Source organism: Rhineura floridana, chromosome 1 (genome assembly GCF_030035675.1).
Source record: "Rhineura floridana isolate rRhiFlo1 chromosome 1, rRhiFlo1.hap2, whole genome shotgun sequence".
In the NCBI taxonomy this organism is placed as follows: domain Eukaryota; kingdom Metazoa; phylum Chordata; class Lepidosauria; order Squamata; family Rhineuridae; genus Rhineura; species Rhineura floridana.
The window spans coordinates 42,796,311-42,822,896 of NC_084480.1; the positions used below are offsets into that span (position 1 = coordinate 42,796,311).

The window sequence follows — 26,586 nt, forward strand, 5'->3', positions numbered from 1 at the left end:
GGGATCTGGGTTGGGTTGTTTTTCCTGTGATCTACTCTCAAGTGTCTGTGTGTGTTTGTTCCTTCTGCTCAAAAAACACACAGAGACAGTAGTTTTGTGATGGTGCTCACAGCAGAATTCCAAATGGGCCGAGAAACATTGGGAACCTCTTCTTTAGGTGAATAGAAGTACATATTACTTCATGGGGGTGGGGGAGAATACTCTCTTTTTGGTGCAGTATTTTCCCTGAACAATATTGCAAGTTTAAAGGCAATCAGCCAACAGCTATTTTTATATTCCCCAACCCACTTTGACCTTTCTTGTCCCTTCCTTTTCTATCCAAAGTAATGTGCATCCTAGTTTGTGGAAATTTTTGCCTTTGAATATCTATTTAAGCGAGTGTTTGTTTTCATATGTAAAAATAATTTGTACGTTTATTACTAAAAGTGTTCAGTAATTAATACTCCAAACTGCTGAGTAATCAAGTTTACTTATTTATTTTTCAGATTGGAAACTGGAAACATGTAACTGTTCTGTTTTTGCATTCTAATAAGCTTGAATTCCTCCCAGAGGAAATGGGTGATACGCAGAAATTAAAAGTCATCAATCTGAGTGACAATAGGTTTGTGATTTGCATTCTTTTGTATGAATTATGAATAACTAAGCTTCACTGGGTGACCATAGGTCAGTCACTGTTTCTCAACCTAACTCCCCCCCCCCGTTATGAAGATAAAGTAGTGGGATGGAAATTCATTCCCCATTTTGAGCCCCTTGAAGAAGGGGAAGATAAAAATGTAATAAATTATGGTATCTAATTAAAATACAGCATAGTAGTAAAATATGTATGTTGCCCTCATGGTACTTATCTGGTGGTTGCTTCGTGATAAAAAAGTGTATATATAAAGATTCAGTCACTGTGCCTAACAAACGTGGACAGGTCGGGGAATTGAGGTGATAGCAAGAGGGAGGATAAGAATTTAAGTAGAATCTGGTCTGTTTCAATCCATAAACTGTGGTTGATTGTGTAGGATGGATCCAATAGGGAAGTGATGCTTGGTATGCATGTATATGGTTGGAGTCTGAGATTGACTGAGGCTGCAGTAGTATTGGCAAAATGAGAGAAAGCTTTAGGGTTTGGAAGGATTTTTCCTTGGATGAGACTAATTATACACCATAGCAGCCTTTGCTACCTAGTTGTTGGACTACAACTCTCATCAGCCCTAGCCAGCATGGCCAGTGGACAGGGATTATGGGATTTGTAGTCCAAAACACCTGGAGGTCACTAGGTGGGGAAAGGCTGACCTATAGAACATGGTTTTAAATGTTTGCTTTGAGACATCTGAAACTATTTGTTTCTGCTGGGCTGGGATTGTGTATATAGTATCTCTGCTATCTGATTAGATAAAGCTACTAGATGGATAGTGTGGATTAATACTTGGGTTGCTGTGTGCATGAGGCATTGCATGTGGGAGGGGTCATGGTAGATGGCTTTTTAGGTCTTTAGCAATTTGCATTTTAAGTTGGGCCACATAGAAGAAGTGCTTGTGGGAAACAGTGTTTATGGGTTGGCAGTGAGCCACATTAGAAGATTGCATAAAGTACAAAGGAATATCTGATTGCAAAAGTTAAGACTTTTTTTCCCCTGTCAGTAACAGGTATAGGCTTGGATCCAAAGAACCTTTGTAACTGGTTTTATGTGTCTAAGGGAATTTTGGATTTGTGGATTTGATCAGCAGCTCATCTGCTGCATAGTGAACTGCTTTTGAAACTGAGAAGAGTTTCAAAATCAGTTTGATGTGGCCTACAAGGAAACGGGGAGTGGAGAAATAAAATCATATTTTGCACACATAAAGTTACTCTTTTTAGATCTCAGTGTGAAAGGAGAAGGCTTTGACTAAAGAAATCTCATATTGCAAACAAAGTCAAGGAAACAGTTTAAAAAGCAGAAACGGGTGGAAACCTTTTTCAGCCTGAGAGCCATGTTCCCTTGTTGGCAACCTTCTAGGTGCCTCATGCCAGTTGTGGGTGGGGCCAGAGACAGAAAGTGGGTGAAACAATGGGTGTGATTCGTGCCTTTGTACACTAAGCTGCATTGCAGCAGTGCATGAGCCAGAGGTTTCTATACACACACATCTGTCCATCCAAACAAGCAGGAGGCATTATCACACTTCAAGCACTTTCCGCCAGGCAAAAGGACTTGAGAGTCCTGAGGGCCGGATAGAAGCATTTGGAGGGCCACATGCGGCTCCCCCAGAACTTAGGTTCCGCACCTCTGCTTTAGATCTCAGCCATAGTGTGTGTTTCTCTTTCAATCACTTATAATGCTATATTGACTTAATTGTTTTATTGTGTTCTCCTGCCAGCAATATTTTAAAGAGGAAACTGAGAATTGTTAAAAATATCCCTTTTATGTTCATGTGATTACCACTCTAATACCACCCTTTTAACACCCTTTTATTATTGATCTTGATGCCCAATCTTACATGTTTTGTTCATAGACTGAAGTATTTACCCTATAGCTTTACGAAGCTACAGCAACTGACTGCTATGTGGCTATCAGATAATCAGGTAAGCATTATTTATTTTTAGCATGACTAGACACTTTTGTATCTCTTCCAAACTGAGCACATTTTAAAATTATCCTTCAGAATGAAAGCAGTGACATTCTGAAATTGCTTTTGGGCCCAAATGTAATTTTGGTTTATAAATTTGGCATTTCTCATAAAGTAATAGTGTTTCTAACGAACTGAAGGAGCCTATTGGCTGAAATGCATGTCATGTGGTAAATGTGGTAAAAGGACTATCATTGACATTCTGCAAAAGATTATACATACCAAATAAGGTGTAGTCTGAGTATGGGCAAAACTCTTGTAGAGCAATCAATATTATTTTTCAGCAGCACTCAAGTTTACATGTTCCTTTGTGTAACTAGACATGCCTATGTTTGGGCAGAATGGGTGATGGTAATGGTGGCTATAGTCTGTTTTCAAGGCTATGTTGTTAAGTAGTTAAAATGTTGCTGTCTCCCCTCTTGGAACAGACAATCACAGGACCAGCAGTCGGTATAAGAAAGCATATGCTGTATATTAACAAATTATTATCTTGCTTTTATAGTTGTGTAGTGGAACAAGTTTCCAAATTAAATCATGGGACAAGATAGGACAGGATGTGAAGAAATAGAGGTGTGTGTGTGTGTGTGTGTGTGTGTGTGAGTGTGTGTGTGTGTGTGTGTGTGTGTGTGTGTGAGAGAGAGAGAGAGAGAGAATCATATAGCAAGGCTTGCTTTATGCACATATAGCTCCTTATGGTTAAGAGATAAGCCATGTCTACATCTGAATCATAATGTATCTCTTTTGCAATAGGAAATGCTACAATAAATGGGTGCGCATTCAATTCTTTCTTGTTCTGCTACCATCCCATATGTGCATATCAATTTAGATCCCATGAAAGTTTTCTGTTCTTGAACTTTTAGTGATTAGGCATAGTCTCCATTGCAAGAAACTGGACTAGATTGAAAGGACCCTTCCATTAAACCATTATATAAAAGAAAAATAGTTTTTTAAAATATCCACTCTTTTTTATCTTGGGATGCTGTTGATAAAATTGCTCAGCAAGATTTATAAATTACATTTTAACATTTCACATACAGATCTTGATGAAAAAGAAACAAGGATTTCACTGTGTGCGTACATGCAGGATATTTTTAAAGGTGGTATTAATGGTATTTTATTTTTTTGTTTGCATTCTCAGTCTAAACCACTTATTCCACTTCAAAAAGAAGTTGACCCAGAAACACAGAAAACAGTACTTACTAACTATATGTTCCCTCAGCAACCAAGATCTGAAGATGGTAAGAATTTTATTTTATTTTTCCTTTTTCAAAAATAAAAGGGATAGCAATAACAGGAAGTATCTATTTAGGTTAGATTAGTTTGTCTAAGTTCAGAAGTTCTAGACCGGCTAAATAGATTTTATACTTATGAAATGATCACACCAGCATTACCTGTTCTACTAATTCTAAAATTTAAACTCTTGGGCCCTCACCTGTATCACACTTATAGGTTCCCAGAAGCCTAGGGCAGCTGCTCCTGGCTTCCTTCAGGAGCAGGTTGTCCTCCCGTCTCTATCTTCCCATCTGACCAGAAAGGTCCTGCTTATTGGAGGACGGGATGGGGAGAGTAGATAACCCAGTCAACCACCTCACACCAGTAGCTTTATTTTGTGTTAAAGAGGCAGGTTCTGGCTTCTTTAAGTTTCTCCTCTGGCTTCTTCCTGCTTTCCATGCCTCCTGATTATAATCCATCGGGAGAACCCTGGAGGCTTGCAGCCTTTTGTCACCCCCGCCTGTACCTACTTGGAGCACATCTTGGTTGGTTACTCATTGGGCCTCTCCTGAGCAAGAAGCCAGTCTAGTAGCATTAACTCTTCCCAGAAAGTATTTAGCTAAATGTTTTTTTGGATTTTTTTTAATGTTTCTGGAAAATCTTTTGAGTTTTGAACATGTGTTACTAAATGATAGTATGTGGTACTGATGGCCATGGAAGGGATCAACAGATTACCTGATCTGTAAGTAAAAATAGTTGACCCAAGTCTGAATGTAATGCCAACTGTCAAATCCAAAGGGGCAGGAGAGTTGATAGAACTGTAGAGCAACTATTCTGCAATGTTTCACAAATAGTGAAAGTTGAAGGCTGGGAGCAGTATTCAATGAAATACTTGTGCTAGCATAAGAATGACTGCTAGCACAATGGGATTCTCCCCTTCCCACATGTGGCCCAGACCATCCCCAAAATCTGCTCCAAAGGGTTGGGAGAAACCCCATAACAGAGGAGTAGGAGGAAGAGAACATTCCATTGTGTATAGAGAAATCTTTCCACTGATAGAGCTTTCACCCTAGCACCACACTGAATACAACTCTATTTAGGTAATCGGTGTGAAGATCTGACATTTTGAACAGGGACAAACTGCTGTTAATTTTCTGATCTCAAAACTTTTATTTCTGCAACTAGCAAGGAATCTAGCCTTTTCTGTCTGGGAGTCCTAGCCAGCATGGACATAGGTCCAATTTGCAAACAGGGTGAATTGATTTGAATTAGTAATTACATATTGATTTAAATCATCAAGAAAAAAAGGCTGACTTTGTTGTTATTTCATTAACAGTGGTACACATCTATCCAGTATACCATGTTAATTTACAACTAGAGTATTATTTACTCTGGTCTGGTTCACATGAGATGATAAGCCAGACTATGGCTTACCAAGACCACACAAATGTGTGGGCTCCTTGGCAGGTCATGGTTAATGAGGAGAGAGCTTAACCATGAGGTTGGACAACATACTAAGCCAAACTTTGGCTTAGCTCAGCATGGGGTGGCAGTAAAAAGGGCTGTGGGGGGAAGCCTGGGCACTCATAGTCTCAGTAAACCATACTCTAGCTTACTGTTTCAATCTTACCCGCCAGGACTTGCTTCTCTATCACATTGTATACATCTTTCTTTCTGGAATGGTTTCCATTTTGCATTGGCTCATCCCCACCCTCACAAATAATAATAATAATAATAATAATAAATTTTAATTTGTTAGTCGCCTATCTGTCCGACTTCACGGACACTCTAGGCGACTTACAACAGTTAAAATACAATATACAATATGCAATATACAAACGCAAATTGCAATATACAGTACATCTGATAACAAAACATCTGATTGGTACAACAGAAGGCTAATCCACCCCGAAATTATAGGCCTGCCTGAAGAGCCAGGTCTTTAAAGCTCGTCGGAAACCCGTCAGGGAGGAAGCATGCCGAAGATCATAAGGGAGAGAGTTCCAGAGGGTGGGGGCCACCACCGAGAACACCCTCTCCCTGGTCCGCACCAGCCTAGCTGTTTTGACTGGTGGGACCGAGAGGAGGTCCTGTGTGGCTGATCTTGTGAGGCGGCCTAATTGATGATATTGGAGGTGGTCCTTCAGATAAACTGGTCCGAAACCGTTTAGGGTTTTAAAGGTCAACACCAACACCTTGAATTGAGCCCGGTAAACTACTGGTAACCAGTGTAGATCTACTAACACTGGGGTAATATGATCCCGGTGACAGCTATGCTTAATCAAGCGTGCTGCCGCATTCTGTACCAGCTGCAGTTTCCGGACTGTTTTCAAGGGTAACCCCACGTAGAGCTCATTACAGTAGTCCAAGCGAGAGGAGACCAGAGCATGTATCACCTGCGGGAGCAGATGTACAGGAAGGTAGGGTCGCAGCCTCTGTATCAGATGTAATTGATACCAAGCTGCCCGGCTCACTGCTGAAAACAAAGTAGCAAACAAAATTAAGTGCCCATGTCTGATAGGTCAAAATAAGGTCTGATAATTACTGGGCAAAATAAAGCTGCTGAAGTAAAATTTATTTTTACCAGGTGAAAGTGAAATGCCGATGTTTGGTGGGTTGTTCTTTTATATGCCTTCAAGTTGATTATGACTTATGGCGACCCTAAGAATCTTTTGGATATATTCATAGGGTTTTCATAGTAAGAGGTATTCAGAGGTGGTTTACCATTGCCTTCCTCTTAAGCCTATGGCACCTGGTATTCCCAGGTGGTCTGACCCTGCTTAGCTTCTGAGATCAGACAAGATCAGGTGTGTTCAGGGTAGTATGGCTGAAGATGTTTGGTGAGTGGAATGTAAATATTCACTATTTCAGAAATGGTCAAAATAGTTTTTCATTTAATAGGAAAACTTCTTTTAACCCATTTTTTCTGGTAGAGGCACTGATTTCATTGCAGATTAGGTTAGGGCTAGATGTTCATATTCAGATCTTAGTTAATCTTTGAGGAAATGTAGTATTTATGGTAAATTGTTTTTTAAGTTGTCTACTTTTTTTTTTTTTCAATAATTTTTATTCAGATTTTCATAAAACATACAAGACAAAATCATAAAACATTCAAAGACAAAAAACAAAATCAAAAATAGTTAAACAAAAAGAAAAAAAGAAAAAAAAAAAAACAAAAATAAAAAATAAAGAGTAAAATATTGACTTCCCATTTGTCAAAGATCAAATCAGTTATAAGTCTATAATATATAACAATCCTGTCTCTTAAGTCATATTATAAAATCACTTTCCTCCAGTAGTTATCTTACTTAATCATCAAATCTCATAAACATTACTTTATTCTTTCCACAAAAAGTCAAAGAGAGGTTTCAATTCTTTAAGAAATATATCTATCAATTTTTTTTCCAGATAAGCATATCGATTAATCCATCTCATTACTAATTATGATAATCTTATTGTCATAACCATAGTCAAAATAAACATTTCAATTAATCCATCACATCAGAATCTGTTAGGTTCAATAATTTCAGTAGCCATTGTTCTATTATCTCTATTAGTTCCATTTTCCATCTTCCATCTTCAGTAGTCTTGTTAAGTCCAGTAATTTCAATATCCAATCTTCCATTATCAGTATTCCATAATAATCTTGCTGTCAAAGCCATAGTCATATAGTAAGAGTCTGATGGGGATTACCTCTATCCCAAATATTTTCTTGCCATCCATTCTGAATAGGTTGCTGAAATACTGCTGTAAAATCATATCTCTGTTCTTTTTTTCAAAATACACTGGGTCATCTCTTAAAAGTTTTTCCATTGTCACATGGCTGCAGTTAATTCCATAGATTTTCTCTATATTGGGCTCCATCACATCATTCCAGTCCAGAAGATTATCCATGCCATTGATAACTTTATCTCTAGAATCTTCATTCATTTCTTCAGAGATAACATTGAGTTCCAAACAATAGATTTTATTTCTAAAGTCCATAGACTCCAAATCTTGTTCCTGTTCCACGTTGGTTCCAATCTCCGGGATCTCCTCTCTCACAGGGACCCCTATTCCAGTCTCCAGGGTCACCTCTCTCACAGGGACCCCTGTTCCAATCTCTGGGGTCTCCTCTCTCACAGGGACCCCTTCCAGGGTCACCTCTCTCACAGGGACCCTTATATCTTTAATCTCCTGCTTCATTTTACTCAATTCAATTTTCATTATCTCAATCTCATCCATTATTTTCTGAAACATAGTTATTTCCAGATTTTCAGCCACTTTCTTAATTGCCATTTTAAAAGAAAAATATAGGAAAACCACTTCTTATTTCAGCAACAATTGGGTTAATACTCCAAACTTGGTGACATCACAGTATAAACAGAGCAGACAGCCTTATCTCTCCAATAGTTAAGTAAACAAAATGCAGTTCCCAGGATCGAAACAATTAATGGCAATCGTCAAGAAACAGATTCGTCAAAATAAAATAGACCAAAAAGAGAGTAGTCTCAAAACAGTATAATATTTTTCAAAATAAAAATCTGGAATAGAAATCCCTCTTCTGTGTGTATCTTTAGAATGCAAATCCAGGACAGCTTTTTGCAACAAAAACAGAGATAAGCTATTAATTAGTGCGTAGCAGAGAGAAGTTACGGCTCCCCAGTGAGATGTCAAAAACTGATCAATCTGGCAAATCTCTTTTAAACAGCAACAATTTAAGTCAAGTAAAAGAAAAATATAGAAAGAAGGGTGCTTGCCTGTTAGTGCGTTCTCTCTTAGAAGATAAGGTGAACGTTCGCTTTATCAGATAGAGCTTGCTGTTAAAAATCCGTCCCACCTTCGTCGGCTGGACCTCGTCCCATAAATTAATGAGATCTGGTCGTCCCAACAAAAATAGGCTTTGAGGTTAATCTCTTCGTTTCTCCCTACCCGGGAGAAGTTTAATCAGTCAAAAAAAAAAGAAAAAACTGACTGATATATCTGAATAAGCTTCTTTTGAGGCAGGAGCCCGTCTCAAAAGCAGGCACAGGCTAAGTCACCCTTCCCGGAAGTCATTAAGTTGTCTACTTTTTCATTTATAAATGATAGCACCCAAACCTGAGCCTCTACCATTTCAAACTCTGCCTCTGTTTAAATTGGCAGCATCCATATCTCATTCATAATCCATTCAGCGTGTTTTCAAAGGAAAAGAGGTTAATAAGAAATGCAGTCTATTATGTAAGCTTATTTGTTCAGAATCAATTTTATTTTTTCTTTTCTTTAGTTATGTTCATATCTGATAATGAAAGTTTCAATCCTTCACTATGGGAGGAGCAGAGGAAACAGCGTGCTCAGGTGGCTTTTGAATGTGATGAAGATAAAGATGAAAGAGAGGCACCTCCCAGGGTATGTAATAGCTTTTTTCTGCCATGATTTACTTGATATGTTTCACCCTTTGTACTTGAAACATAATCTGCTTTGGGTAAGATCTCTTGCAGAAGTGGGTAACCTCATAGCATCTCTGTCACAGGTTCTTTTGTGCAATCTTCAGGCTTCTATGAGACTCTTGATGATTGTAGGTTTCAGTTAGAAAGCATGCAGACAGTCTTTAATGGTCAGAAGGCACATAGTGCAGCCAGCCACCTTCCTGGCACGAAACACTTCTGGCCCTGGCCCTGGCTAGTGCCTGATTAGCAGACTGCCTGGGAACCCCTTGTTTGTCACCTTGGGTTCTGCAGCTTTTTTGTTTAGCACTGTGTTATTTATTTCATTATTTTAAAGAAGTGAATTATTATTCTTATTTCTGATGCTTCCAGTATTTTGGAAGCCTTTGTTGGAGGAGAAAAGAGGAGTAAAAATGTAGTTTAAAAGAAGAATTTGAAAAAGATGGGATTAAAATATAAATAAATGGAATGTTCTACAGGTACAAGATGCGTTATCTATAACCACACATGAAAGCTCATGGTTTCCCCAGCTTCTCTGACTAGATGTTGGACCAGTACCAAGCTGAAGGAGTTCCCTAGAGAAAGGGTTGGGTAGCAATGTAAAAAAGTATAATAAAATAATTATAATAAAATTTTATTTTTAGGCCGCCTATCTGGCTGAATGAACAGCCACTCTAGGCGGCGTACTGAAAAGGTCTCTCTCTCTCCCCTCCCCGGCCACCAGTTCACTTCACTGCCAGCAGCAGCCTCATGAATTGCAGTGGAATGTTTCTTCTCTCCCATGGCTGATGTCAGTCACAGTGATGGTCAGAATTTGTAGCACTACCTATCATTTTGTTGTGTGACTTCTAAAACCTTATTTCTTTTACTTAGGAGGGTAATTTGAAGAGATATCCAACACCTTATCCTGATGAGCTGAAGAGTATGGTCAAAACAGTTCAAACTATAGTACACAGACTGAAAGATGAAGAAAACCCAGAAGGTGCTAGTAAAGAAGCAAAGCAAGAAAGCCAGCAAGTTTCAGTGAAGGATGTAGGTGTAAAGGTTAGATTAAACATTCTCTTTGAGTTTGAACAACTTTTTCTTGTTACAACATTTTTTAAATGAAATGCTAAAATGCTGTGGAAATGTTGATATATGACCATAAATGATTGCAAAGTATTTTACTATTTAGAAAGTAGTTTCAGTAATTCGTGTGTTGTCTGATTCTTGGCAAGGAGGCATCTCTGCTTTCAGCATCTGGCACACTCCTTGCAGAGACAAATCAAAGGATCCACAGATGGAATGCAGTCAAAATTCCATTTGATTTCTATCAAGATTATTATGATAAAAAGTGACAAAATAGGAATTTCTTCTTTAGAAATGTGTTAGATCATTGCTTGTGTACTGGCTTGAGCACTGGGTTTGAAAGTGGAATACCAGATTCCAATCCCCACTTAGTTGTAAAGTGAGTAGACTTTTCAGATGAAGCCCTTCTCTATGCTGCAGTTTTGTTGTTATGTTAAAATGCTGCTCTGAGCTTCTTGGAGGAAGGGCAAGAGAAAAATGTAACAAAGCTACTACTTAACTGACTTTTTTTCTTGTTGCTTTTCCATTGTCAAAAGAGCTGTTGTGTCTTGTTTAAATTTCTGACATATTTTTAATTATTGAACTATTGCAAAAAAATAAAATTCTAGATTGTCACAGGGACAGATGAGATTGCAAAGGTCTGGCAGACAAGATGGAGAGAATAAGTGGAGGGAATCCTACTTGTTAGTGTTAAAATATAGCAACAAATGCTGCTATCTGGTTAGAGTCGATTTAGCCAAGTGGTTAAACCAACTAGTTAGTGAGATCGATGCCTACTGATATGGATTCGAATGCTCTGGGAGATTATGGTGGCTAGAGCTGGCAATTCTTTCTAGGGCCTACTCTCGCTGTGCATTCCCTCTTAAGGGATAATTATGTAGCTTGGGATTATTCCTGGATCCATCCTTTCACTGGAGGCTGAAGTGACCTCAACAGCAAGACACACCTATTACCAGCTTTGGCTACAAGCATACTTGGATAGGGATAGCCTAGTCACTGTGATGCATGTGCTGGTAACCTCAAGATTGGCTTACTGTAATGTTCTTTATATGGGGGCTACCCTTAGGGTTTGTCTGGAAGCTGAAGCTAATGCAGAATGCACTGGCTAGGTTGTGCAGTGGGGGTTCCTACCTTGAGCACATAAATGCTAAAGGAGCTGCATTGGCTGCCATTTAGCTATTAAGCCAAATTTTAGGGTGTTAATTTTGGTGTATAAAGCCTGAAACAGCTCAGGACCAGGTTATCTGAGGAACTGCCTTCTCCCATATAGACTGCTCAAGTCACTGTGATCTGATGATTGGGCCCCCCAGACTGTATCTACAGAGGTCCATCTGGTGGGGTTGCAGAGGAGGGCTTTCTCCATTGGGGGACCTACTGTGTGGAATGCCCTTCCCATGGGATTAGGCAGGCACAAACTGCCAGGTGTGTTTGCCATCAGTAGAAGACATACCAGTTCACTCAGGCTTTTTCTGATCCTTAATTTGGACAGCACTGATGGTCAAGCTTTTGGTGGATGCTGGTATTCATCCTTTGTGGGGGTGGGGGTGGATATTTTGCACTGTTTTAGGTGAGTTTTTCTTTGGATTAACATGTATATGTTTGTTGAATTTCTTACCTTTTTTATTTTATTACTGTAAGTCACTTCTGGATGTGTGAAGTGATTCATACATATAATTAACTAACTAAACTAATTTGACTAATCTTATTAATACTTGTTATTGTGATGATTTTACTGATTATGATTTTTATTGGATATTTTTTGTTGTGTGAACTGTTTTGGTATTTCTGTAAATGAAAAGTGGCATAGAATTTTTTAAATAAATAAATAATCTTTGTTTTCCTTGGGAATGTTTGTTAATGTCTTTAAATCTCATAGACTTCAGAAATTACTCCAGCAAAGAGAAAAATGGACAACAATGAGAAGAATATGATTGGGAACTGTTTGCAGAAGTCTAATGAACCAGAAGCTGAGAACAGCACTGGAAACCTGCGCATGAATACTCAGATTGAAACCTTTGAGAACAGAAAGCCAATTGCTAATCACGAAGATGCTCTTGAGGTACTTTAATTATTTCTCTTCCAAATTATTCCCACCTAAACAGCAACCAGAGCAGAGAAAAATATGATGGAAATAATATAAATGAAAAAACATTTTTCAAAACACATTTTTAAAATCAGTAATTAAAACTCAAGGAACTCTTAGGTTACAATCCAGTACACACAGTTACCTTGGATTACTTCTGAGGAGATGTGCATGGGAGTATGCTCTTAAAATCCAGTTACAAATGCCAGCTCCAAATAACTTTTTGAATAGGCAGGATTTAATTAGAACACAACTGAGAAATGAATAACTAATTATGTTAAACGGTTCTGAAATTGTTTTCATTTTTTTCTGTGCAAATGAAGTAAGTATGCTAACTTTTCACAGGTTTTTCTTTGAATGCGTGCACCAGAGTTGCTTTTCCTTACTATTGAGATCCAAACCAGTGTGGTGTAATGGTAGAATGTCACCAAATGGGAGGAAAACCCATTTGTGAAATTTACTTGGGTCAGTCTCTCTCTCACAGGATTGTGAGGATAAAAGGGGGATGGAAGAACTGTGTACCTTGAAAGGCAGGATATAAATATAATCAATAAACATTGTAGTTCTGTGAGGGGAATAGGGCCTCTCCTAGCAACTCTCAGCACCTTTCACAAACTGTACTTCTCAGGATTCTTTGAGGGAAGCCATGACTGTCAAAAGTGAAATAAAGGTCTGGTGTGGATGTGGCCAGGGACAGCTTGTGTCAAGACTACTTGTGCCTGCTGTAGAATAAAAAGGTGGGGGAAACCCTGAAAAACATTGAGACTATTCATAGTGTTTTCCTTTTGGAAAGGAAAGGGCTTTCCCTCTGCCCAGTGCCTGCCCACACAATCTCCTCCCCTTCCCTCTCCCCTCTCCCTCCCTCCCCCCCTCCCTCCCTCCCTCCCCTATCTTTCCTCCTTTTCCCTCTCCCTCCCCCCTCCTTCCCCCCTCCCTGCCCTTTCCCCAGGTCAATTTCAACTTTTCTAAGCATGATTGTACAGGAATAAATCCCACTGAACTAAAAAAGCATGCAAATGATCAAACCTGCCCTCCTCCCTCCTATCCCTTCCCTTTTGCTCCTCCCTCCCCCTCCCCTTTCAATCCCCTCCCCCTCCCTTCCTCCTCCCCTCTCCTGTCCCTCCTCCTCCTCCATGGTCAATTTTACTTATTCTAAGCATGATTGCATGGGAGTAAATCCCATTGAACTCAATAAGCATGGAAATGATCATACCTGCCTTTCCCCTCCCCCTTTCTCCTCCCCCATGGTAAGTTTCACATATCCTAAGCATGATTGCAGGAAAGTAAATCCCATTCAGCTCAACCAGCATGCAAATGATCAATCCATTCTCAGCAAACATGCACAGGATCCCATTTCTTATCTCTCAGATTAAAAAGCAGAGAAATTAATGAATCACTGTTAAATGTGTATGTGTGTGTGTGTGTGTGTGTGTGTGTGAGAGAGAGAGAGAGAGAGAGAGAGAGAGAGAGGATGTGATTGTAGTGTAGTGTAGTGTAGTGTAGTGTAGTGTAGTGTAGTGTAGTGTAGTGTAGTGTAGTGTAGTGTAGTGTAGTGTAGTGTAGGGGTTATGTGCCAACCACAAGAATCAGTTCAGACCCCAATTTGATACTTTGGAAAACAGCCTACCTTGATTAGAAGTGCTTCAAAGGCTGCCTGATTCAGCTCAAAGTCTAAGGCCAAGTTTGCTTCAGAAAGAAAAAATGAGGGTTTGCCTCCCCCTCCCCTGTTCACTCTTGGAAAATGGAAAAACAGTTTTAACTTTTTTTCCCCGTTTTGACAGAAGGGGATAAAATTTGCAGTCGTAGATTAAGCCTACCATATAGGTCCAGGATTTTTTTGTGTGCCCAGAACCTTTTAAAATAAATAAATAAAAATGAAGGAACGTCTATAATTTTTATTTTTGGGCAGAATTGAATGAACTTTGCAGGTATGATAGCTCCTCCTGAGGGGATAAATGCTGCTAAATTTCAGAAGGATAGCTGCAGTGTTTCCCACAAGGGGAGCCTTTTTAGGTTGAGGTTGGTAAAAAAGGATTTACTAGTGTTTTGTGGGCTATTGGTCTGAAAATAGCAGACTTGAGAGTTGTAAGAAACCTATCAAATTGCTTCTATCTCAGTGTTGTCCATCTAGCTCGGTATTATCTACTCTGACTGGCACAGACTACAGGGTTTCAGACAGAAAGTTTTTCTTAGCTCTGTTGGAATATTCCAAGCAGGTGCTGTACCACTGAGTTACTAACCTATCCCTGAACTAAAAGGGATTTGCTTTCCTCCACCAAAGCACTGGGATTGGACAGAGTGGGTAAAATAATTCCCTTTGATGATGAACTTGACCGTGTCAGTCACAGTAGAGCTCTTTATCTTTCTCCTTGATGTTTCTCTTTGGATGCCTTGTGCAGATCCTGCTTTGCTTCAGGCAAGCCCAGAATCCTTAAAAAGCAACCAGCATCTGCTCAGAATTTGTCCAAAGCCACTGCTCGCCTCTTGTTTGTGTGTATTATTATTTAAAGTATTTATATACAGCCGTTTATCAAATAATACCAGGGTGGTTTGCAGTTATTCAATACACGATTTACAGTGAAACCTACCTATTAAAGTACTACAAAACACAATAAAATTCATTCGCTGTAACTATACCCATAGCTCAGAATTGACAGCAAATGCATGGATCAACAGGCAAGTCTTTAGCAGATGCCCAAAACTCTTTATGGGAGGAGACACTTGTTCAGATATCCAGATCCAAGTTGATAAGGCTTTATCAGTGATTAACACACCTTAAATTTGGTTCAGTAGCAAATTAGCAGCCAATGCAGTCCCTACAAGATAGATGATATATGCCTCTGTATACAGTGCCTTGCAATGACCAATGCTTTCATATTACTGAATTACAAATGGTACATTGTTCTGTATGATATTTTATTTTGAAACACTGAAACTAAAAATCAGTTATTGTAAAGTGACATTGGTTTTATGTTGGGAAATGTTTGTAAGAAACATGAAAAACTGAAACACGTTGCTTGCATAAGTATTCAACCCCTGTGCTATGGAAGCTCCCAGTTTACACAGATGAAAGAAATTGCCCTATCGAGGACACAGTTACCTTACTGTTGGCCTCCACCTGTGAACCATTAAAGTTGCTGTCACATTGTCAGGATAAAAACCCCACTGTTGAAGGATCATTGGTCAGATTGTGGATCTGAAGGAAAATGAAGACCAAAGAGCATTCTACAAGTGAGAGATAATGTAATACAAATGTATAGATTAGAAAAAAGGTACAGAATAATATCCAAGTGTTTGGCTATCCCAGTGAGCACAGTTGGATCAATCATCAGGAAGTGGAAGCTGCATCACACCACCCAGGCACTGCCAAGAAAAGGCCATCCCTCAAAACTCAGTGCTTGAACAAGGAGGAGACTTGTGAGAAAAGCCACAGAGAGACCAGCAATCGCTTTGAAGGAGCTACAGAGTTCAGTGGATGGAAATGGAGAAATGGTACACCAGTCAACCATATCAAAGCTCTGCATAATACTGGCCTGTATGGGTAGGTGGCAAGAAAGAAGCCATTACTAGAAAAGTATCCTCTGAACGCACATCTGGAGTTTGCCAGAAAGCATGAGAGTGCTCCAGCTGTGATTATTACCATCATAGGCGTGGAGGCACGTGGGCCCAGCCCTCGGGCGCTGACTTTCCAGGACGCGGAGGAGGCCGAGTTGCTGGGCGCCGACACCCAGGGCTCTGAGTCTGAGGTCCAAGTTCAAGTTTGCCGACTTCACTCTGCCCAGCTGCTGCCCAAAACGGGGGGGGGGGCGATGTGGGCAGCAGCGGCAGCAGTGGAGGAGGAGGTTCCGCGCAAGGCACCTCTGGAGTCCCCGGAGGGGCAGTGGGATTGCCCTCTGTCGCCTTGCCGGGGCAGCTGGACGCCGAAGAAAATCAGGACATTCCCCTCCCAACAACAAACATATGAAACTATAGACCTGGTTGCAAATGCAGTTCAGCTGGCTTTGAGGAAACTGGAATTTAACACAGAAAATGCAGTTACTTGTACCACGGATAAAGCCACCATTAAGAGCTACTATGTGTATTGTTATTTAACTTTTGCAGATTGTATTTTGTATTGTTTTATTGATGCATTTTTATATTGTATTTTATATTTGTGTTTTTTGTAAGTCGCCTTGAGGGCCTTTGGCCAAAAGGCGGGGTATAAACAACAACCACCACCACCACCACCACCACCACAACCACAACAACCACCACAACCACAACAACCACCACCACAACAACAACAACCACAACAACCACAACAACCACAACCACCACCACCACAACCACCACCACCACAACCACCACCACCACCACCGTGGGGAAAGGTTTTGTGGTCAGATGAGACCAAGATAGAGCTTTTTTGCCAAAACTGAAAGTATGATGCTATGTGTGGCTCAAACCTAACACTGCCCATGCCTCAAGACACACCATTCCTCCAGTGAAGTGTGGTGGCAGCATCATGCTGTGAGGATGCTTCTCGTCAGCAGGGACTGGGCATCTTGTTAAAATTGAAGGAAGAATGGATGGAGCAAAATACATGGAAATAAATGGAAGAGAACCTGCTTCAGTCCACTCAAAAGCTGAAGCTTGGGAGGACATTCACTTTTCAGCAGGTCAGTGATCCCAAGCACAAGGCCAAAGCAACATTGGAGTGGCTCAGTAACAAAAAGGTGAATGTCCTACAGTGGTCCAGTCCAAGTCCTTATCTCAATCCCATTGAGAGTCTGTGACACTCTTTGAAAATTGCAGTCCACAAGCGACGTCCAACCCAACCTGAACGACCTGGAGTGAATGTGCCAAGAAGAATGGGCCAAAATCCCTCCGACACTTTGTGTAAAGCTGGTGCATACCTACCCCAAAAGACTTACAGCTGTTATTGAAGCTAAAGGTTTCTCTACCAAATATAAATGTGTGGGGGTTGAATACTTATGCAACCAACATGTTTCAGTTTTTTATATTTCTTACAAACATTTCACAACATAAAGCTGTCACCTTACAATAATTGTGAGTTTCAGTGTTTGAAAATAAAATATACAGAACATATCATACAGTCTTCTGACTGCAGCTGCACAATAAGCTGTTCATTGCAGAGGCAGCCTCAATGCAGTACGAGGAGTTACAATTTAAATGAGTGGAAGCACCAGTGCCCATGAACAATGCATGCAAAAATCTTCAGGTTTGTTGAAGGTGTTATTTAGATAGATAGCATTTATTTTTGGAAACCTCTGATCATTTACACTACTCGCTCCATTGGCAGGAGTCGGAGGAGCTGTCTTCTGATGAAGAAATGAAAATAGCAGAAATGAGACCCCCTCTCATAGAAACCGCTATTAATCAACCAAAAGTAGTAGCACTTGGCAGTAGCAAAAAAGGTGAGCTTAAACAATCTTTCAATAGTAAGTTTTCAAAAAAAGAATTCATACTTCTACAAGATGCCTAATTAATTGTTACAGGTTATTAAACAGTTCATAACTTAAATGATGTTAAATTAAAATCTGAATGAAAGTATCTGGAAGCATCATTTAGAAAGTGCTTCATGGACTAGGGTATGTGCTCTTAAGTTAATTGAGCCAATTTTCATATGCCTTACTGCTGGAAGCATGATTATCTAAGTAATTATAATTATAGTGCATAACTTACTCAGCTATATTTACTTTGGTTAAATATGATGGATATTGCTGTGCCTGAGCAACAGGCATAAAATATATATACTTAACTTTGTCCAATACATTTGTGAAAACAAATTCATGTAGAATGTGGGGAAAAATAATTGTTTAATGCACAGCTGTCTGATTATTTCATAAGATTTTTTTTAACATTCTGCTGCTATCCTAAATGCATATAGCTAAACATTCAAATACAACCACAAAGAAGCTGTGAAATGTTTTGTGACTTTATTATGAAACCATAGGTGTATGTCACATTATTTGGCTACTGTTTTGGGATGAGGGGAACCCAGTGTTGATGAATTTCAGTAGTAGGCAAAACGCTGTTGGTTTTAGCCAGTACTAACTTAAAATGAAATTGTCTAGATTTGAAATTTTGTTTCACAACAATTTGCTTGTTAGAATTATTTAGTAGGCTATGAAAATTATGCTTCCTAAAACTATGAATGAAATTGTGTATAGACTATAAGCTAATTATATGCCTATACTATAACTTGAACTCTTTTTAGATGACAATAAAGATGTAGATTCATTGTCAGATGACCCCACCCACAACAGCAATCAGAATAACAGCAATTGTTCCTCTCCTTCTCGAATGTCCGATTCAGTTTCTCTAAATACTGACAGTAGTCATGAAGCATCTCTGTGCTGTCCAGACAAAGAAGCTAAAGTGGCTGTCCCTTCCAAGATCAGGTTTGCGAGATATTACATAGCGGTATAGTTATTTGGAGTATTGATATAAAAAGTCATTTTCTGTTTCCGTGCTAATTCTTTGAATAATTTTTTTAAATGTTTAAAATTATTTTAGAAATTAAATGGTCGATTTATTGTTTGCTATACAAGTTATAGATGACTACTCGTATATCTAAGTCCACTTCTTTGGACATATCCTTTTATTGTGATTTGCTCTCTTGACCTGACATGGGACTTGCACACAAGAGGAGTCCATTGTGTCCAAATCATGGTGAAAGGAAGTAGAATGAGAGAACCCCTCCTGCTTGTCCATTAGCCATGGAAGCAGAAGTGCAGCTTGTAGTGAAATGGTAGGGGCTGTAAGCAATTAACACTATCCTCAGTTGACTCTGTATTACCCGCCTCTTCATCATAAATTCTCTGTTTTCCCTATGGTATCAGCATAGCTGCCATGGACAAATGAGGTGCTGCTTGTCCCACAGTACCAGAATAGTTGTGGCTGTTAGATAGCCAGGTAGATAATAATGGGAGGAGGCAATGTATAGCGTTTGGGCACACTTAAGTATTTTCCCCTTTACGCTGTCATTTTTGTATCTTGGCCTTTAAAAATGTTAAATACGTAGTTAGCTGATTTACAGCTGTTCAGGTAATTTAAGTGAACAATAACTTTTTATTTCATGTTATGCTTATCATTGAAGATTGTTTTCATATTGTAACAATGACCTCAGTGGTATCCAGTGCCTAATATATTATAGTTTATATCTTGGGAAGGAGTATATTGTGTCCTATAAAATTCATTTATTAGTCTACACAATAAGCCAGTATAATAATGGTGATGATAATGCTATTGTCATACCTGTCTGTCTGTTAGACATTTTTGTTTTGTTTTGCTTTCAGGCAAGAAAATGAAAATTCTAATAGTCTTTTACAGAATGGAGGTGAAGTAAATGTCACAGGAGATGAAAATCTGGATGCTGAAGATCAAGTTACAAATTTCACTGAATTCAGATTAAACATTGAAGAGAGGTTGGCTCTGATACAAAGAGATGTTGAGCTAAACAATGCTACTGATGAGTCTCACAAATTTCACCAAATCAACATGAATATCTGCAAGTTGACTGATGAGGAAGGAAACCAATCAAATATGGTGGAACGAATTAAAACACAGGAAATATCATCAGTTAAGGGCTTTTTAAACAATAATATGAAAGAAGAAATTGAGCACTTAGAAAATGGAAATAAATATTCTAACCTGTGTCCTATAAATAATGTCAATGGACATTCTGAGGAAGTGCTCCATTGTGCAGGAAAAGCAGAGCTAAAGAGAAGTGCTACAGTTGATACTGATTCTTCTTTGGAATTATGTCTTTCAAAGAGCACTGAAGACTTGTCTCCGCAGCGGAGTGGGCCAGTTGTGAAATCTCATAGCATAACTAACATGGATACAGGTGCTCTGAAAATCTATGATATTATTAATGACAATGGATCTCAGCAGCTAAATCCAGTTTTAAAGCCAGCAGTTACAGTTCCAGATGGAAAAAACATAGTCCGGAGTAAGTCAGCTACTCTCCTCTATGATCAGCCATTACAAGTATTTCCTGGATGTTCATCATCATCTGATTTAATGTGTACAAAAACGGTGTTCAAATTTGATTCAAATCATAATCCTGAAGGTACTAATATATTAAGAGTACAAGGGACAAATACTTCACAACAATTTAGTACCCCTCAATATAATATCCAGTACAGCAGCAGTATGGCAGCCAAAGAATCCTTGTGGCCCCCAAAACAAAACTCCCTAGTTGAACAAAGCTGCTTGCCTCCTCAGCGCTCGCCAAGGTCAGATACCACAGAGAGTTGCAATTCTGTGAAACACTCTGCCAACATGAATTTCTCTAATCATAACAATGTTAGAGCTAGTGCTGCATATAATATGCATCAAAGGATGGGTGGGAGGCATATGGAAATGTGGGCTGTTCCACCAAATGACAGACCTATTTCTGGAGCAAGCCGAAATACTCTTCAGCGGCAGAGCAGTGTCTCTTCCACTGCTTCCATGAACATTGGTGATTCTGGACCTCCTCGGCGACCTCAGGTTCCTGAAGGAGATTATTTAACATACAGGGATTTGCATTCAATGGGAAGAGTCCCACCAGTAATGTCAGGGCCACAAAGACCTCTTTCTGCAAGAACCTATAGTGTTGATGGGCCAAATGTACCTCGACCTCAGAGTGCTCGCCCTTCAGCAAATGAAATACCAGAAAGAACTATGTCAGTTAGTGACTTCAATTACTCAAGGACTAGCCCTTCCAAAAGAACAAACTCAAGAGTTAACTCTGAACACTCTCTGCTAGATCCTGCAGGAAAAAGCAAAGTCCCCCATGACTGGAGGGAACAGGTGCTGCGACACATTGAAGCCAAAAAGTTAGAAAAGGTAAATAACTTTACTGTCTCTCTTTCAACTTGCCATTCTGTTCCACAGTCAACCTATAAAAGTCCAGCTTTTTAAGTGGTGCATGTTCTACAGTTGTGATACTGTTTTGAAATTTCAATAATCCGTTCACAATTTTTTTTATAAAAAGTTCAAGTTGTGAGAGAAACTATGCATTCAGTTACATTAATAACTGTGAATATATGACATCCTGCCTACATGGTTTTAGAATAATGAGCTACTAAAGGAGCTGGAAAGGTCGTTTGTTATAAAGTTTATTAAATGTAAAATTAAGTGTAAAAGCGATGTGCTTCAGGATGCTTGAAGCTAAGATACTAAAATCTGAGTTATATGTTGCCAGAGTGGCATAGTTGCTGCTTCACCATTGCTGGATCTCACACTATTACAATGGTACTTGAATAATGCAGTGTTTCTCAAATAGTGGATCGGGACCTACCAGTGGGCTTTGGGTCACTTTCGTGCCACAACTTGCCCAGTACCTCCTCACTTGCCTCTCCTGTCCCTTAGTTGTGCCATAGCCTTTTGGCTGGACCAGTGCCAACACCAGCAACTCCTTGCATGTTGAGTAAAAGTGGCTGGAAGACAGATATTTGGGGGAGAAGGGGAAATAAGGTTCCCTCCCAAGGGAAATGAGCTAGAAGTGGTGTTGAAGAAAATCAGCAAGTGAGATAAAAGCATTTAGTATTCAATAATAAATAAATAAATCTGGGAATAGAAAAGGGGATAAGAGAGAAAAGTTGTTACAGGAAAAAGAAAGAAACTGGCAGGTTTGGGGTGGGGATGGAACAAGGTACAGGTTGAGTGATAATGGGAGAAGAAATTATAGGACATGAGTAAAAATACTTTCAGAGACATCTTGGCATTAGAAGGAGGAAAATACAAAAGAAAAAGCTTTCTTTACTTAGAGCCTCTGGACCAGCAAATTCTATCTAAAATGGGGAGGTTGTCACAATATCTTCAGAACAAATGTTTGTACTCAGCATGTGGACAACCGAGCTGTGGAACTCCTTGCCACAAGAAAAAACACCGTGGCAAAGAGTTAAAGCAATTTCTAAAGATGAATTAGATGTCAGTAGAAAATGATGACAGTAATTGCCAGCTGATTATGCCAGACTCTGCCTTCATCTGCCACCGTTTTGTGACTGGTGGGCTTCAGTAATTTTCAGCTGTCTCAAGTGTGCCCTGAGGATAGAAAGTCTGAGAATGCTTGGAATTACAGGTTCATTGGCATCACCTAATAACACTCTGAGGAGAGAATGAGCATTTGCTACATCAGTGCTATGCCATGCCTCCCTGGAGGCTGGTAGCAATGATGTGGGAACTTTTAATATGATTCAGTTGTTCAGATGTTACTGGAAAGGCATGGGATCCAGCCATGAGGAAGTGGCAACCATGCCACTCCAGTAACACATACATCATTTTAGGGTCAAGTAAAGGAAACCTTTTTTTCTGTCAGTACCTTGTAATGGTGGTCCACATTATAGTCTTTCATCAGGCCCCCATTTTGTTCCTAGGAAATGTGTACTTGTGTTGCTACTCTGTGGCTAAAAGTGCATGGGTGCTGCCTTTTGCTACAGTCACCATCCACGCACTGTTCTGCTGTAGTATTGGCATGTACTTTAAATTGGTGACAACAGAGTACTTTGCTTAAGTATTTGTTCCTACTGTCAGAAGCACCTAGGATGGTTTTGGTTTAAATGCACATTTTCTAATCTGATACAGACTAGATTTGACTTTTCTGACCCAGCACGTAACCCAAACTCTGAACATGTTTTAGACCGCCTACAATCTGTACAATGTTTTCTGTAAAAAGATAGTATAAAAACAAATATATTTTAAAAACCATCCAATATTTTATCCGTTGCACTTGATGATCAGAAATAATACATCTCTTATTGTCCTTATTTCTTTCTTCCGTTTATTGAGATGTTACTCATATAAACTCAATAAAACTGTCTGGGGAAAAAAGAAATAATGGGTCTCTATTCAGGTGTTGATGATGGCCTAACTCCATCCTGCCATATATTCAAAACTTCTTGGAGCCATCTGGTGGCTATTCTTAGAGACAGAAAGCTGGACTAATTCAGCAAGGCAGTCTTGTAAATAAACCAAAAAACTTACTAGCTTGCAAAAAATATGGCTAGTCTTGGAGGAGCTAGTAGAGGAAGGACGGGGTCCTCTGGCCCTCCTCTAGCAACCCATTGCATTTTTATGCAGAGCATGGAGCAGGGGACTTCCTTCCCTGGCAGCCTGCTTTGCTTCTGTGCTGGGCACAGAGAAAGGCTGGAGTCCTCTGTACCTTTTCTGCCAGCCAATTCACTTACCTCTGGCTACCTGGTGAGTGCTTAAATACAAGACTGATGGAAAACTTTGCAACTAGATGTTTCCTAGTTATTATATATTCCATACAGCTTTATGTATGGATGTGAAAGTTGGACAGTGAAAAAAGTGGATAAGAGAAAAATCAACTCATTTGAAATGTGGTGTTGGAGGAGAGCTCCGCAGATACCATGGACTGCGAAAAAGACAAATAATCGGGTGTTAGAACAAATTAAACCAGAACTATCACTAGAAGCTAAAATGAAACTGAGGTTATCATACTTTGGACACATAATGAGAAGACATGATTCATTAGAAAAGATAATAATGCTGGGGAAAACAGAAGGGAGTAGAAAAAGAGAAAGACCAAATGAGATGGATTGATTCCAAAAAATAAGCCACAGACCTGAACTTACAAGATCTGAACAGGGTGGTTCATGACAGATGCTCTTGGAGGTCACTGATTCATAGGGTCGCCATAAGTCGTAGTCGACTTGGAGGCACATAACAACAACAGCTTTAAATGCTTGTTTTTGAATTTGTTTTGTGTGGTGCGAGTGAGGATTCTCTGAATCTTGGAGAATCAAGTCTATGTGGACTACAGTAATTTGTTGCATGGTAGAGTATAAACATTTGTAATTGCTGTTTCTTGAAATTCCAAAGTAGGTCTTTTCTTTCTCAGAGGCTGCATTCAGATGTAATACTAAACCATAATTTAGTGCTAAGTGAATGAGACTTGGGCTCATGCCTGCTTCCTTCTTCTCCATTGTGGCTGTGAGGAGAAAAACAGAATCAATTATTTCCATTTTCAACTAATTGCAGTTTATTATGTCCAAACCAGAGCAAATTGTGACTGGTTTTAATTATGTTTTTATCTGAACAAGCCAAGATTATAAACCGCAATTTGAAGTTGATTGGTTTAACAAACTCTAGTTAAAACTAACCACAGTTGGTCCTGCCTTGGACATCAGAACAAACTGTGATTGGAACCATTTGCTTACCTCCTGGAGCAAGAGAGGGAATTGGGAAGAGCCTGAGCCCCAGGCTTGCCCAGGCTCTTTCTCAGGCTTTTTCACATAGCACTTCTCTGTGGTTTGGCATTTGATGTAGACCCCCCATCTGCAGTTTTGTGCAGTTGTTCTGATGAGAAGGCATACTAAATGGATACATGCCATACTCTTAGCCAGCCACGTGAAGCAGCACCTATATGATTCAGATTGATTTCTAGCTATGCCAAGGAAGCAAAAAACATACATGAGGGTGGCAGTCATACTGCAAGTAATATATACAAGGTGGCCTATGTGTCATTTCTCAAGTAGTATAATTTAAAGCACAATCAGCTATTAGTTCTAGAGTTCAGAAACTGGTCTTATTCCTTAAATAATCTTTCATGTTTAGTGTAATGTTTGTTTAGGCAACCTCCATGTTTTCATTTGTAATTGTACACTTTAGGAGAGTTAATTTATAATGAATATTTTACACACAAAAGTACAACATTTATTTTTAGATGTCTTTCACCTTTCCGGTTGTATTCATTGGATTTCATCAGTGGTTAATTTAAATGAACCCCTGGTGAGAATGAATTCAGTAAAGGTCATATCAGGGATAATAAATTTCACACGTGAAACTGATAGAAAAGCCATTAAAAGAATTTAGGCCAAAGTACTCAAACTCAGCTCACAGATTAGTTTCCTATACAAAAGTCTGAATGCATTTTAAACCTCACAAACCTAACAGCTATGGTATGTGTATGTGTGTTCTCATGTCCTGATCCCACTCAGGAATATTCCATACCCCGCCCACCCAGAATTTCAGTATTCATTTTAAAAAGAAGACATCTTCCAATTCCTCTTCTAAAAACAATATAACTGAAAAAGTGCAGGCACTGTTTTACCCTATGGAGCATGGCCCTGCGACCTGTATTTTGGCTAGCGGAAGATCAGTTCTACACGTGCAGCAGAATGAGGTGGACTGTATCAATTTCGTTTATCCTGTGTACCAAGCTTCCTATATATATATTTTTAAAGCCAAAATAAAACACTAACACATCGGGGGAGAGGTTCTATCCCAGCACATGTCCTGCTGTGCTAGTTTCCTGACAGAACTTTTTAAAAAAGTAAGGGAGTATTCTGAAATGTGTCTGAAATGATACTGTCGACCATACAACTTCAAGACTCTACCACCTCATTCTGCTTCATGAATACACTAGGTTAAGGACTAATGCTAAGTTAGGCCCCATCTAACATTACCTCAGTGGTGGGTCAGTCACTGCACATGTCTCCTTTCCACTGTTCTATGGAACATCAGAAGTCACAGGTCACATGGCAGATGGTCAGAGTGGATTGCAAAGTAGCCCTCTCCTGTTCAAGCTAATTAAGATTTTCAACAGAAGCCTCAATGACTCCTGAAATACATCTGGCCTGGGACCAAGAAAAGGGCCTTTTCAGTAGTTAGGCTCAGGCTTTGGAATTCCCTCTCGAGAGAAGCCTGTCTCGCTACTGCTCTTGTTGTAAAGACTTTTTTAGGATAGCTTCTGGTTAATGCTGTTGGAAATAGTTTTAATTGTTTTAGTGAGTATCTTTTGATTACTGTGCTTATTATTTTTGTTGCTTTTAATTATTTTTATGGTATTTTTCTTATTTTCCCCAGGTAGCATGCCATCACATGGGTTATAGCGCCATCTAGCATCCCAAGGCAAGAATGCACAAGAGTCAAGACCCGGGCTGCTCCTTCTGGCCCCTCTCCAGTTCATTCTTGTCTTCATCTGAGGCTGTTATCTTTCCTATTCCTTGTAGTGAGTTGTGTGGTCTGTATGTTGGTTGTGTGTATTTTTGGGGTCTGTTGTGGGGAGTCTGCCTTTTTAAGGGGGTTTCAGCTTTCATTAAAAAAAATTCTCTTCACCTCCTTCCCAGCTCTCCCCATCTAGGTTGTGGGGCTCATGGCTGCAACACACAGACCCTCTTCTATTCCTTTCCAGATCAATCAGGACCACCTAACCATCTCCCTTGCAGGGCTCCCTTTTTGCACCGACCTCTCAGCTTTAACTCTGGAGGTT

At 39.5% G+C, this 26,586-nt stretch overlaps 1 protein-coding gene across 4 annotated transcripts in view; it reads left to right on the forward strand.

Moving 5' to 3' along the window:
- ERBIN (erbb2 interacting protein) overlaps positions 1-26,586 on the forward strand; it is a 135,945-nt gene that overhangs the window by 89,920 nt on the left and 19,439 nt on the right. For 3 of the 4 annotated variants that reach the window (XM_061619456.1, XM_061619446.1, XM_061619476.1), the window contains 9 exons: positions 486-601; positions 2,478-2,547; positions 3,730-3,829; positions 9,049-9,170; positions 10,082-10,252; positions 12,153-12,335; positions 17,659-17,773; positions 18,577-18,760; positions 19,658-21,194. In XM_061619456.1, the coding sequence (XP_061475440.1) occupies positions 486-601; positions 2,478-2,547; positions 3,730-3,829; positions 9,049-9,170; positions 10,082-10,252; positions 12,153-12,335; positions 17,659-17,773; positions 18,577-18,760; positions 19,658-21,194 (2,598 nt within the window). The remainder of the gene's footprint in view (positions 1-485; positions 602-2,477; positions 2,548-3,729; positions 3,830-9,048; positions 9,171-10,081; positions 10,253-12,152; positions 12,336-17,658; positions 17,774-18,576; positions 18,761-19,657; positions 21,195-26,586) is intronic. The other variant, XM_061619465.1, reaches the window with a different exon arrangement.